The sequence below is a fragment of the Xenopus laevis genome, chromosome 1S (genome assembly GCF_017654675.1).
Source record: "Xenopus laevis strain J_2021 chromosome 1S, Xenopus_laevis_v10.1, whole genome shotgun sequence".
NCBI classification, from domain to species: domain Eukaryota; kingdom Metazoa; phylum Chordata; class Amphibia; order Anura; family Pipidae; genus Xenopus; species Xenopus laevis.
Window position 1 is genome coordinate 30,532,767 of NC_054372.1, and position 14,636 is coordinate 30,547,402.

At 39.4% G+C, this 14,636-nt stretch overlaps 1 protein-coding gene across 2 annotated transcripts in view; it reads right to left on the reverse strand.

The window, feature by feature from the left end:
• Window positions 1-12,650: 12,650 nt before the first annotated feature.
• sgcz.S (sarcoglycan zeta S homeolog) overlaps window positions 12,651-14,636 on the reverse strand; it is a 426,387-nt gene continuing 424,401 nt past the window's right edge. For both annotated transcript variants that reach the window (XM_018243160.2, XM_041579488.1), the window contains one exon: window positions 12,651-13,425. In XM_018243160.2, the coding sequence (XP_018098649.1) occupies window positions 13,231-13,425 (195 nt within the window). In that variant the 3' untranslated portion in view covers window positions 12,651-13,230. The remainder of the gene's footprint in view (window positions 13,426-14,636) is intronic.

Here is a 14,636-nt window from a genome sequence, read left to right on the forward strand (position 1 = left end):
GCAGTCTCTCCCCAAGCGAACTGTTGGTATAGGAATGATTAAAAGTGACTGCAATCTCAGCTACTGCCCGCTGACTCAAGTATAAGAGGTAGACTTTTTCAGCACATTTTGGATGCTGAAAAACTCGACTTATACTCGAGTATATACGGTAGTTCTTTTTTTAATAAAACAATACTTGGCGTTTCACATGCTTCCAGGGAAGCAGACTCATCCAGTTATTGTCTTAGACACTCAAGAGAAGACATTGGATGCAATTGACATGGCAGATGTCTTGGTTGGTTGGCTTCCATGGATGGTAATAACTGACTCCAAAATCTAACACTGGTAAGTCACAAGGTTTGCTTCCAGGGGTGGTATCCTTGTTCTAAGTCACTTTGGATTGTAATGAAATACAGTGCATTATACATGAACAATGAAAGGTAAATATATATCTCGTTAGCATGTATAAAGCCTATTCATTTTCCTTAGGCAGTAAGGTGTGAGAGTATAGCATATTGCGTGAATACATTTATCCTCTGCATATTTCCATTTATTCATAGAAGTAGGAGATATTCTGGTAAGATTTGAATACAATAAGCACTATCTATATTTGACCACCGGATAATTAGGTTTTATGTAAATCTATGGATAATGCCTCCATGTCAAGCAAAATAATATGGTGGCTCTTTTGTGCATGTGTAAATTAGACAGGCACAGAGCAAATGCTCAGCGCATATAATGAACTGTCTAGTGGAAATAAACTGAAGAAAATCTTATAGAATTTGTGTTATCTTAAAGTTCAGGTGTAAGAAAATTATTCTTGGGGAAAGGTTCATCAGTTCAAAAACATTTATACGTGTCTTCCTAAAGCATGGAATTCAGATGATCTTCTACTGTTTATTATGTTACAGATATTGACGTTGGCCATTTTATTGTGTAACATTCATATAGCATTACAAAAATATTGGATAATTCCCATACAGGTAAGAAGTAATTCATCAGTAAAGTGACACTGTAGCTTTTTAAACAGTGTATTATGCAGAAGCACAAGAATATTGTGTGAGAGCTTCACAAGTGTTTCATGCAGCAGTTTGTGCATCAGACAGTTAGGGGCACATTTACTAATGGTCGAATATCGAGGGTTAATTAACCCTCGATATTCGACCCTCAATGTTAAATCCTTTGACTTCGAATATTGAAGTCGAAGGATTTAGCGCTATTCGTTCGATCGAATGATCGTTCGAATAATCATGGTCGAATAGTCGAACGATTTTTAGTTCGAATCGTTCGATTCAAAGGGGCAAATTCACTAAGATTTGTAGTTGCGCCAGCGTCCGCTTTGCCGCACTTCATCAGGCGTATTTTTGCCAGCGCTACGCAAATTTACTAAAATCTGAAGTTGCGCTCAGGGGAAGCATAAGGTTGCGAAGTTGCACTATCGTTAATTCGCCAGGCAAAGCGAAGTTACGCTAGCGATGCTTAATTTGCATACGGCACCAAATTGAAGTTACAATGGAGGAATATGTAGCATCACTACACAAGCCTGGGAAACCTTCAAAACATCAAATAAAATTGTATTTTGCCCTACACATGTGCCCACTGTATAGTTAAGTTGCCATGAGTTAGGAAATGTAGGGGGGAAAGGGGTAGCCCCAAAAAAAATTCGATCTTTTTCAGCCTATCACCCATAAAAAAAGAAAAACGCCAGCGTTTTTTGGGACTTAGAAAAATTTGTAACTTTTTTTGAAGCAATCCCTATCTACTCTATTGCACTTCGCCTGGTCTTAGGTGACGAAGGAAGTCTGGCGTAAAAGGCAGCGTTCGGAAAAATGCACGCGTCAGTGAATTTGCGTAGTTACATCCGTTGCGCAGATTCGCCAGGCGTAAGGGTGCGAAGTAACACTAGCGAATTTACGCCAGTGTCCGTTAGTGAATCAGCAAATTAACGAAAATGCGCTACGCTAGTGAATTAACGCTAGCATTAGGTGCTTCGTTCTTTAGTGAATTTGGCCCAAAGTCGTAGTCGAAGGTCGAAGTAGCCAAAAAAATACTTTGAAATTCGAAGTATTTTTTATTCTATTCCTTCACTCAAGCTAACTAAATGTGCCCCATACTATTCAGAGCAGAATTGGTGCTGCGATGCCTTCATTTGGCCAAATGCAGAGATGAGAACATTTTTTTCCCCAGGTATGGATTTGAAAATTCTGCATTTTGCCATTGGTTAATATATTTTCACTAAACTGCAAAAGAAAATATCATAGACTCTAATGTATTTTCATGGAAAAAGTAGCCACAGGAAAAAGTTGCTACGAGAAAGTCGCTGCATAAAAAAAAAATGTCCAATGACTTCAATGTGTTTCACAATTTTTTTAGCCTTTCCTGAATTTTCTCATGAATTCAAAAGATTTTTGGGAAAAAGCAAAATGAGACCTATTCACTCATCATCACTACAAGTTCATCAGCACTCAAGCTAACAGAAACAAGTTTATCTTGTTGTTCCATATAGACAAAAACAACAGAACCAGAAACTTTTCTTTAGGAAGGGTGACTATATAGAAAGCTAACCCCACAGCCATGGCCCGCCTGACATCACAGGTAGTGATGGGTGAATAAATTCGGCAGACATGAATTTGTGAGCAAAGCAAATTTAATCAAAACTGCAGTTTTTAATCAAAATCCTCTGCATCCAAAAAAATTTCCGCACATCAAAATTGGCGTGCGCATTAAAATTGGCGCGCATCAAATTTATTTGGACACCCATTGACTGTAATGCATTTGAACCAAATAGTCGCGCATATAAAAATTGACTCTGGCATCAAAATTGTTGCGCGTCCAAATAATTTTGTCGCCTATTGACTTCAATGCATTTCGCAAACTGCATAGATTCGCCCATCACTTATCACAGGCTCTGCTTCCTCTATAGCTACACCACTGTTCATATCCAAATCAGCAATCAGAGTTTTTTGATAAATAAGGGGAAACAACAGAGCATATTGAAGTCAAAATTGTCACTCTTATAGTAACTCACAGTCCATTAGATAAAGAAGTGCAACATCAAAGTTGAGAAGATGATAACTAATTTTAGCATCAGAAGCACGTCAGAATTTGGCAACTTGATAGAGCTAGAGTGTTTTGTATTTAAAACCCTGACCTAATGTATGATTCAAAGTGCACCCGGTTGTAGCCTCCACAATACCAGAATGCAGAATCATCATCAATTTTTGCTTTTGGACTGTGCAAAATATGATTTATCGTTTCATTTTTATGTCCATTCGATCTTCTTTTTTTTTTAATAAAAGCATGTTTTCATATATTTGAACACATTTCTACAATAAAGCAAACCTTGGAACTTCTATTTAAATCTGTATGAAAATCATAGCTGCTACTTATGTGCGTAATCTTTACATTTGTCATCAAAATGCCTCTATTACTTATTAGACATTGTACTAAACATAAAGGCCTTCACATTGCCTTAGATTGCTCTATATGTGTTTAAGCTTAAATTGTCCCCTGTGTAGTTTTTTCGCCGCAACTTTTCTCCTCCCTTATAAACTTGAAGTTTCTCCTGGTCTCTTAGAGCTGAATTCCAGCCATACAACTCTTGCCTGTACCCACAACTGAAGAGAAAGTTACAGAATCTGAAATCAAAGTAAATTAAACAAGGCAAGAATATTCCATAAAATATACACTAAGCACACTGTACGCACACAAGATGTACAGTATGTCTTCTCTAAGACCTCAATTGAAAGCCTAAAATAGGATTGGCAGGTTTTACCTGTGTCTGTGACTAGATAAAGAATAATTCATTGTTTAACTACAGGGGTGCAGTACAGAAAGTATTTACTCCGTGTCAGTGTAAGATCTTGCAGCAATCAGGAAAGGGGGGATCTTTAAATCTTTAGGTGGAATATAATTCTCCTTTAAAAACAATAATAAAAGACAAAAAATAAACCCTTGTTTACTAATTGAGGAAATAGAGCATAGCACAAAAATCTGTATATTCCACCATGTTTCTTCTTACGCTACAAAATTCTCTTCCAAAAATATCTGCATTAGTGATGGGCGAATAAATTCAATACTTTGATCGAATGATCGAAGGAATAATCGTTCGATCGAACGATTAAATCCTTCAAATCGAACGATTCAAAGGATTTTAATCCAACGATCGAAGGATTATCCTTTGACCAAAAAAACATAGCCAAGCTTATGGGGACCTTCCCCATAGGATAACATTGGGTTTGGTAGCTTTTAGGTGGTGAACTAGGGGGTCGAAGTTTTTTTTTAAAGCGACAGTACTTCGACTATCGAATGGTCGAATAGTCGAACGATTTTTAGTTTGAATCCTTCGATTCGAAGTCGTAGTCGAAGGTCAAAGTAGCCCATTCGATGGTAGAAGTAGCCAAAAAAACACTTCGAAATTCGAAGTATTTTTTCTTCTATTCCTTCACTCTAAGTTAATAAATTGGCCCCTAAAGGTTACAGTCATATGGCAAAAGCAGTTTCTATATGATTGTTAAGTAAATGAGCCCATTGTCTTACAATTAAATACAAATTTTAGCTGGCAAAACCAGAACTGTCATAGATATTAAATATGTTCTTAAAGGGCATGTAAAGCCAAAAAAATAAAATCCCATTTTTACTTTAAGGAAAAAGAAACGTATCTCCAATATACTTTAATTAAAAAATGTGTACAGTTTTTATAAGAAACCTGACTGTATGCAGTGAAATTCTCCCTTCATTTACTGCTGTGGATAGGAATTGTCAGATGGACCCTAACTGCTGGGCAGGGAAACGATCATACTTATGAACAGCAGGGGGAGCCCCCGCCTTACTTCCCAGCCATGCAGAACGCAAGCAGCTTTGTTTATGATGATCCCTATGCAGCCCAGACCACACTGAGCATGTGCACAGTCTTAGTCTTGCAAAGATGTTTAACAAAGTTACAAGATGGTGACCCCCTGTGGCCAACTTTGAAAGCATAAATTATTTGTTTGATTAGGCTTGTGGTGCAGTAAGTTCATGTTTATATTTAGTATACAAAATACAGCATTTCTAGCTTCAACCATCGGATCCTAACGGTGGCTTTCCGGGCTGTCGGATCGCGGGACCACATCAATGAACAGATTCGGCCACGATCCGACAGGATAGTCCCTATCCAGGATAGTCCACTTTCGGCCAGATCTCGATCAGGGAAGCCCATCGAGGGGCCCCATACATGGGCCAATAAGCTGCCTACTCGGTCCGTCGGCAGCTTTTATTGGCCCGTGTATGGGCACCTTTAGAGTGTGGAAAATGTCCTGAGACATGCACCAAGGACATTTTAAATCAACCAGAAATAGTGGGAAATAACCAAATTACCATTTTTAGGCATCTAGGAAATACAGAACAGAATCAAGTTTTGGCATTTGTTTCTTTTAGCAGGACATTTCTATTTCCTCAGAGAGAAAACAACACCAAACTAAAATACACCATCAGGGTAGCAAATTTTTTTAAATGAACAGAAAATCCTTGTTATCATCACTGACTGCTCAAAGAATCACTTTGGATTCTTAGGTTTAACAGTTAGCTCATTTTTGCGGAGGGACGGCTGTAGTTTAGGGAGTTAAATGCACTAAACAATAAATGTACAATATTTAAAATGCCTCTCTGCCTTTAAAATACCTCTCTGCCAGGTGTTGTTTGAATTTATGTTAATAACAAATACATGTTTGCAAACTCTAGAAACAGGGCATGGACTCAAAACAAATATAGATAAAGCAAACAGTAAACACATACTGACAGAATTGAGCCCGAAACCAAAAATAAATGAAAAATGTTGCACATTCATTATTCAGAGTTGCAGTTCTCTAAATCTTTCCCTAAGGTTACAAATGGGCATCAGTAACATTTTGTGATTGTACTTTTTTCTCTTGTATTATCATAATAATTATATTTTCCTAACAACACCGCACCCCACCAGTGGAGCAGTCCCTATAATGTATTATCCCTGAATAAATGAACATTTTTTTTTTTTTCGAAAAAACATCTAGATTGAGAAACTGTTTTGCACTGCTCAACTTTGTTGACTCAGTAACAGTAGCAAAAATGTAAATAATAGAAAATAGTTGCAACTAAAAGGCAGAAATAAAATCCCAAATACAATACACAGTGCATGAGTACATGTCATTCTATCGACTTGTAAAAATGTGCTTCAATTTTCAATAAAAAAATATTTCTTGTACTAACATAATGCCAATGCAAAACATGTTGTACATTATGGTTTGAGCTTCTGTACCAGCCCAAGGCAACCACAACCATTTAGTAGTAAACATCTGTGTCTCCAAAGATGCCCCAGTAGCTCCCCATCTTCTTTTCTGCTGATTCACTGCACATGCTCTGTGCTGCTGTCACTTACTGAGCTTAGGGAACCACTCACAATATACAGTACACATAGAATAGAAATGTCATAATATAAGACTGATTAGTAATTAATACAGATAATTACTACATGGCAGCACAGAAACTAGTGTAATTAGCTTCAGAATTTAATAATCAGCCCTGTAGCATCAGCTTATATTACAGACCAACCTCATTTTCTGCTGGATAATTAGTGACGAGCCCTAAGCTTAGCTTCTCAACAGCTGCTCAGAGCCCACTGAGCATGTGAGTGTCACAGACACTTTCCAAGATGGTGACCCCCTGTGACAAGTTTGAAGTCCTGGTGCCAGGGGTGCTTGTCGCCTCAGGCAGCAGCGCCCCACTAGGTACCAGGGGCAGCAAAAATGCTGCTCCTGGTACTTTAAGAGTGAATTTCCGGGGGGGGGGGGGCAGCAGCAACTGCTGCTGCCTCAGGCCGCGGAGGGGCCAGGATCGCCCCTGCCTGGTGCATAAATATCAGTACAAGTATAGGATCCGGAAACCTGTTATCCAGAAGGCTCTGAATTACTGGAAGGCCATCTCCCATAGACTCTGTTATCATTAAATAATTACAAATTTTAAAATGTATTTTTCTCTGTAATAATTAAAACAGTACCTTGTATTTGATCCCAACTAAGATTTTATTAATTAATCCTTATTGGAGGCAAAATATTCGTATTGGGTTTATTTACTGTTTGAATAATTTTTAATAGGCTTAAGGTATGGAGATTCAAATTATGAAAAGATCCCTTATTCAGAAAACCCCAGGTCCTGAGCATTCTGGATAACAAGTCCCATACAAGTATATCACATATGGCATTTTTTAGAGTTCAGTTCTCCTTTAGGCAGTATTTGGCATGTTGGAAGATGGGCGAAGAATAAGAGCGCCAAAGCCTTATGGTTTCAATTTTCACAGACTGCAAAGGAACAAGCAATTTATTGTAATATGCTGCAGACCCCATCATTTAAGGGGCTCAACCAGAAATGATTCTATATATGTATACTTCAATTCTTGAATATATTAAAGGAAATGGAAACCCTTAAAACAAATTAATGTTAAGCACTTTTGCAATTTGCAATTTTTTCCCAGAGTTTTAAAATATTAATAGTTTTTAAACCGCTAATATAATACATGGAATCAACAGTGCCACCTTGCTTTTGATCACTTGTTTTGTCTACGTTTTAAAGTTTTTATCCAAAATTTACCACCTCAAAGGAGAATTCAACAGTTTTCCAAAAAAAACCCTACCCCCCACCCCACGTAGACCCCCCCTCCCTCCTCCCCCCAGCATAGCTGCCCTCTGGGGAAATGCCCCTAACTTTATACTTACCCCTTGGTGCAGATTCAGGCATTGGAGTTCCACACGGCCGTCTTCCGGGTCTTCATGCCTTCTTCTGGCGCTTTAGCAGTTTTCGCGAGTTTCGGCGAATGCACAGTTGTCGCAAATCAGCAAATGGCTCCAACTGCGCATGCACCACCGCTCTGCCAGTCTCCCACTCAGCTTACCAAAGACCTGGAAGATGGCTGCGGGGAAATCTGATGCTTGAATCTGCGCCGAGGGGTAAGTATAAAGTTAGGGGCATTTCCCCGGGGGGCAGCTATGCTGGGGGGGAGGGAGGGGGGTCTACATGGGGTGGGGGGGTAGGGTTTTTTTTCGAAAATGGTTGAATTCTCTTTTAAACCTGGCCAGCCCACTTCACCATCGTGTATGCGGCTGTGCATTGATGTTGCGCAATTGAGTGCCAGATGAGTCCGATCTAGGGTTTGGCAGAAGAGGTAGTTGCCCAGCGCCCCCCAATCATTGCACCCTAGGCAGCTGTCTCTTCTGCCTACCCCTAGTTTCAGCCCTGCCCCAGCACTCCATTACATAACCTTAAAAGAAAACTAGAACCGAATTCTGCACACATTGAAGGGGTAATGTCTACATTTAGTAAAAAGAGACACTTTTAGTTACATAATTTGTACAAAATATGGGCAAGCTGTCACTCCCCTTCCCAACTCCAGCCCCTTTAAGGATAGTCCTTCCGTTAAGAAGGTGTTTAAAGGCCTAAAAAGCTGAATGGTTTCTTTGGAAGAGTTCACACCAAATAAAGAGAAAAGTAGGTATGCTCTTTCCCCAAGGAAAACACTCCCTTTTTTTTACTGCCTTGCACATCAGCTTACGCATACTTTGTACAAATCATGTAACTAAAAGTGTCTCTTGTTAATAAATGTAGACATTTTCCCTTCAATGTGTGCAGAATTATGTTCTGGTTTTCTCTTATATAATCGAGTGCTGGGGTAATGTGTTTAGTATGTGATACAAGCCACACCTACGTGCACCCAACTGGTTTTAATTGAAATTTGGGGATGAGCTGCATTTTTCTGTTTATTATTAGCTGCCACATTGGATTTGTACATGACTAACTATACAGTTCAGTATTTCTAAGAAAAATACTTTTTAGACCTAATTTTGTTAATGCTGTTAAAATGATTTTAGCTCTTTGGTCATAAACTTTTCTACTCTTGTTTTGTCATATATTTGGACAGCACTGACAAGCAACAAAATAACAGTCATCAACAAACATATAATCTCACTAAGGACCTCAGCATCCTGTGTGCCTTCAGTTTTCATTCTACATGTTCAAAAACAAGGCAGATTTCCAATAAAAATCCTAAAGATATAGAATTTTTTCTGGCAAATTCAAACTAAGTGCATAACATTTTTCAAGTACAATAAAAGAATAATTATGGATTTATTTGTTATAGTAACTTGTGCTCAAAGAATTTTAAGAATGAAAGGCTATGACGGTTTCAGTGTCACCTGCGTATTATGATAATAATTAAATTCAGTATAAAAGTGGCCTTTTTTAGTAGTGGGTTTATGGAGAGATGGTACTGTATGGTAAACAAAACTTTGCAAGTCATTAAATAATACAAAATTTCCCACCACACTGACTGAATACTGAGTAGAATATTTTATTAAAAAGTGCCTACAGTTTTATTTTTTATGAAGATGCCATTGTTAAAAAACAAGAATGGGATAAGAGAAAAAGATATTTTTAGGGAATGGGCTTGGCATTGGACTTGCCTGACATGAACACTTGGCAGCAAATTGTACTTTCTTTTGTACTTTATTTGATCTGAATGGTTAGTGGCAGGTCGGGAGATGGGAAAGTCCAATTGTACGATGATGATTCGTACGATCGGATCTTTGCGTCTGTGGCCAGTTTAAGTTCAGTAAGTTACAGCAGCAAAGAGCATGTGCAGCGAATCAGCAGAAAAGAAGATGGGGAGCTACTGGGGCATCTTTGGAGACACAGATATTTACTGCTAAAGGGATGTGGTTGCCTTGGGCTGGTACAGATGCCCAAAATATAATGTACAGCATTTCTAGCCTTTTTCTTTAGTTAAGCTTTAGTTCTTCTTTAAGTGTTACCATAGTTAGCATTTAGGTACACGGGGAGATGCAATCTCACATCCCATATTCAAAAATGTTGTAGTTTGATTGTGTGCATGCAAACTGCCCTTTAACTGTCTTGCCTCTCCTTGATGGTATCTAGTTCCATAGAAGCATACCAATCCTATTTTAATATCTGAGGCATAGTAAAGAAACTTTTCTAGGTGAAAGACCATGATATCTATCTTTACTTGATGTCCCTTGATGTTCCTTCAAAGCATAGACAGAGTAATACCCTTGAAAATCACAGTGATTATATTACCAAGGAGCCCTGTCTCATTTTATAATCTCTAGAAGTATAAAATAACACTAAATTGAATTCTTATACACTTAAATATTCTTTCAGAATTATGCTCACTACAAAGGAAAACCTTTTCTGATATAGTTATTTAAGATTTCTCTTAACCGTCAAAATCACTCGACGGTCTCTGCTAAGCAGTGGCATAAATGCCTAGGAAGCAGACCCCAGTCACTGGGGCAGGCCCGGACTGGCAATCTGGCAAATGCCAGAGGGGCTGCTATAAGGTCCCATAGAAAGTCAGTATTTAGTGGGCTGGTGGGGGCTGTTTGGGCCTCTATGTGGGCTGATTGGGCCTCTGTCTAACTGAAATGCCAGGGCCTATTTTAATTCTCTGTCTGGACCTGTACTGGGGGCCTGGGCCTGCTTCCTCGTAGTAGTATCTGCGGCAGGGGCGGCCTGCAGGAATGCGTGGTGCAGAATCACTAAAGGTATGTGTGACAGGGGTAAGGGAATCATAGGTCACCTGTGATTATGTGCATAGGGGGCCCAGAAGTTTTTTTTTGCAGGGAGACCTGGGCAATCTACAACGGAACACGTCCCCAATGTTCCCAATGTTATCATATTGTGATTAGTGATGGGCAAAATTGTTTTTGCTTTGTCGGAAAATTCGCAAATTTACAGCGAAATTCAAGAAATGGCAAAATTCACAAAACGCACTGAAGTCAATGGGTGTCTAAATAATTTTTATGCGTGCAACTATTCTCACACGCGCCAAAATCATTTTGACGCAACAGATTTTTTTGCCAGGGAATTTTTGACGCAGTTTTGCCAATTTATTCGCTGGTGGCGAAACGTGGAAATTCACCGCAAATTCGCACCTAGCAAATTTATTCGCCCATCACTAGTCATGCTTACTGTTAGCAGTTGTATACTACAAGACACTGCCGGGTGATGGCTGATTCAGTTAATGACTATAAGAATGGCTTGGATGATTTCTTGGACAGACATAATATCAAAGGCTATTGTGATACTAAACTCTATACTTAGTATAGCTATGGGTATATAGAATTTAATTAAAAGTAGGGAGGGGTGTGTGTATGGATGCTGGGTTTTCATTTGGAGGGGTCAGTAACGTAACTTGGTGGGGGCGGGCCCTGGTGCGGGCCGTGCAGACGGGCCCGCCCCCACCCTCGTCTGCGCCATTTTTCTCTGCCGCTGCAGCCGACTCCAGCCGGCTGCAGCGCGCATGATCTTCCGGGGGGGCCCTGCGGGGGTGCGGCCCCTGGCCCATTTGCACCCCCTGCTCCCCCGGTAGTTCCGCCCCTGGGAGGGGTTGAACTTGATGGACTTTGTCTTTTTTCAACCCAACTATGTAACTATGTAACTATGTAACTATGTAAAGACAGGTGTAGACTAAAACTGGAATCTAGAGCTCACCATACTGTACCTGTACCAATAATATTGTACAAAAAAACTTTCATTATTGTAGCACACAGATCCTGATTCATATTGGTAGGTTTGGGGATCATACAGGTTTAAAAACTGATGTACAGTGTTAGCCAGTGCTTGGTGCATCAGCAGCTGAAGAAGTGAGTGTCACAATCGACACCCTAAATCCAGAACCAATGCTAAGCACCCTGTTCACGGCTCTTGCATCTGCCTTTAACAGCCGCCTTTCACCTCGGGAGGAGCTCTCGGCTAATAGGATGCCACCAGGTCTTACAAATAGAGGTGCCAAGCTAGGGGTTCTGGACGAGCAAAGGGGCATGATAGTAAAGCAAAGTCTTTTTGGGCAAAAAGGTCACAGTTCAAGGAACAGACAAAAGCGAAGTCAAATCTGGGGGGGGCAGGGCAGGCTGAGTACAAGCAGAGTCAGACAGGCAAGGGTCAAACCAGGAGATCAATCAGAAGGGATGAGAATATAGTAGAGTCAGTAATCAGGCAGGGTAAGGATTTCAGAAGTCAGGATCGTCAAAACAGGCAAGGGTCACAACAGGTATCAGAAAACAGATTCACAAATCAGGAGCAGCAGGAACTCAAAAGAATGATCCTATAACGGGCAATGAAAAAATACAAAATGTCGAAATATTTAAATTTAGCACCATTGCGCCCGGCGTCATGACACCAGCGCGAATGCACCTATAAATACAGAAGCCACACCACTAGACCGCCATTTTGTAAATGACCACCTTACTGCAGTAACAACTTTATAGAAATTAGGGAGAGTAAAATAAGAAGGAAAAATAATCTTCAATTAAAAATTCTTTTAGACAAATAACAATAGACAATAAAAAAGGAATGATTAAATGATTATCTGAATAGTAATAACATATAAGTTCATCAGCATATCCCACTCACCTGGACCATCACAGAGTCTGTCTTAAAATAAATCAAGGAACATTAGAAAGAATTGTGATTAAGGGGCTGATTTATCAACATTCAAATTTGAATTATTACCGTGATTAAAATGTTTTTCCTCTAAACCTCACAATTTCAAATAGGCTTCCTTTCATGTTTGATAAGTATTCAGCAAAAACAATTATAAAATTCCAATCCAATATCCACAAATAACCACAAAAAAATGAGGCTTTGGATTTTTAAAAACATTTCTTGGATTTAATTGTTTAGTAAAGGCAATATCACACAATACTTACTGTATTTTATTTATTATTATGGGTTTTTTTTTCTCTTTTTATTTTCATCAAGGGATAAAAGTATACACCCAAAATACTGAATGGAAAAAATACTGAATGGAAAATTGTGCTTTAAAACTTTTTTTTACATAGTTATTTTATTGTTTTTTTCCCCAAAGTGATTTTCCAGTGAAGTTGATTGTGTTCTATATAGATACTGAACGTTTTCTTTGTTATAGGTTTCTGCAATATTTAGATCTCTGTGCTTCCCTTCCTTTAGCAAAGGCACCTGTGTAATACACCAGCAAAAAATGGACATTTTCATCCAGGTTTTCCACTGAACGCTGAACTGATGCAATGCTTTGAATCTTTGTATCCACCTCAGTGCTGGTTTCTTGTAAATCCACAACTGAAAGCAGGTTGGAAGAGGCCCTGTAGACCATCATTGGCTTCTGCCATATCACAAGGGAAACCAAGCAAACTGGTAATCAGAGAGTCAGTAGCAAAAGGCTATTCTGGTATGAGGAAACATGTAGTTCCTTCAGCTCCACAGGCAAATATTGCTATTTAATTGACACGTGGAGCTAGCTCCAGATGGAGAAAGATACAGTTTCCCATTCGGACATATGCACAGTTCATAGACAGTTTGCCGAGGCCCTACTGAATTAGGTGTCGATGATGAATATGAACCATGTGGTAGATTTCCAAGTCTGATATTGTCTGCATTTAAAAATATCTAAAAAGGAAATAAGAGAATATTAATGGCTACAAACGATAGCAGTGGTGATCCAAAAATATTTACAATTAACATCTGTATTTTCATTCCGAATAGCATTATGTACCGTATATACTCGAGTATAAGCCGACCCGAGTATAAGCCGAGGTACCTAATTTTACCTACGAAAACTGGGAAAACTTATTGACTCTAGTATAAGCCTAGACACAACTACAGCCCTGTCTCCCAGCAGCGCACATTCTGCCAAAGCAACCCCCCAGCGATCAACCGGACTTCTTTGCAAAGTTGATGGTGACAGAGAATTGCAAACGGATTACTGTGTGCATTGTCCCACTGTCCCACTACCATGTGCAGAGGGCGCTGTTTGATATTGCCATCACTGTTAATCTTTCATATAACCAACAGAGGGCACTGTGTGATATTGCAGTCACTGTTATTCTTCCATATAACCAACAGGTGGCGCTGTGTGATATTGCAGTCACTGTTATTCTTTCATATAACCAACAGAGGGTGCTGTGTGATATTGCAGTCACTGTTATTCTTTCATATAACCAACAGAGGGCGCACTGTTATTCTTTCATATAACCAACAGAGGGTGCTGTGTGGTATTGCAGTCACTGTTATTCTTTCATATAACCAACAGAGGGCGCACTGTTATTCTTTCATATAACCAACAGATGGCGCTGTGTGATATTGCAGTCACTGTTATTCTTTCATATAACCAACAGAGGGCGCACTGTTATTCTTTCATATAACCAACAGAGGGCATTGTGGGATATTGCAGTCTCTCCCCAAGTGAACTGTTGGTATAGGAATGATTAAAAGTGACTGCAATCTCAGCTACTCGGGTCGGGTGCCGCTGACCCGAGTATAAGCCGAGGTAGACTTTTTCAGCACATTTTGGATGCTGAAAAACTCGGCTTATACTCGGGTATATACGGTAATCAAATGCAATGATCTGTGGGAGGACATTCAAAATATTAAAGACTTGTTCCTAGGGATGCACCAAATCCAGAATTCGGTTTAGGATTCAGTCTTTTTCAGCAGGATTTGGATTTGGCCGAATCCTTCTGCCCGGACGAACTAAAACTGGATCCTAATTTGCATATGCAAATTAGGGGTGGGGAGGGAAATCAAGTGACTTTTAGTAAATCATGTTTTCCCCTTCCCACCCCTAATTTGCTTATGCGAATTAGGATTCAGGGGTTCGT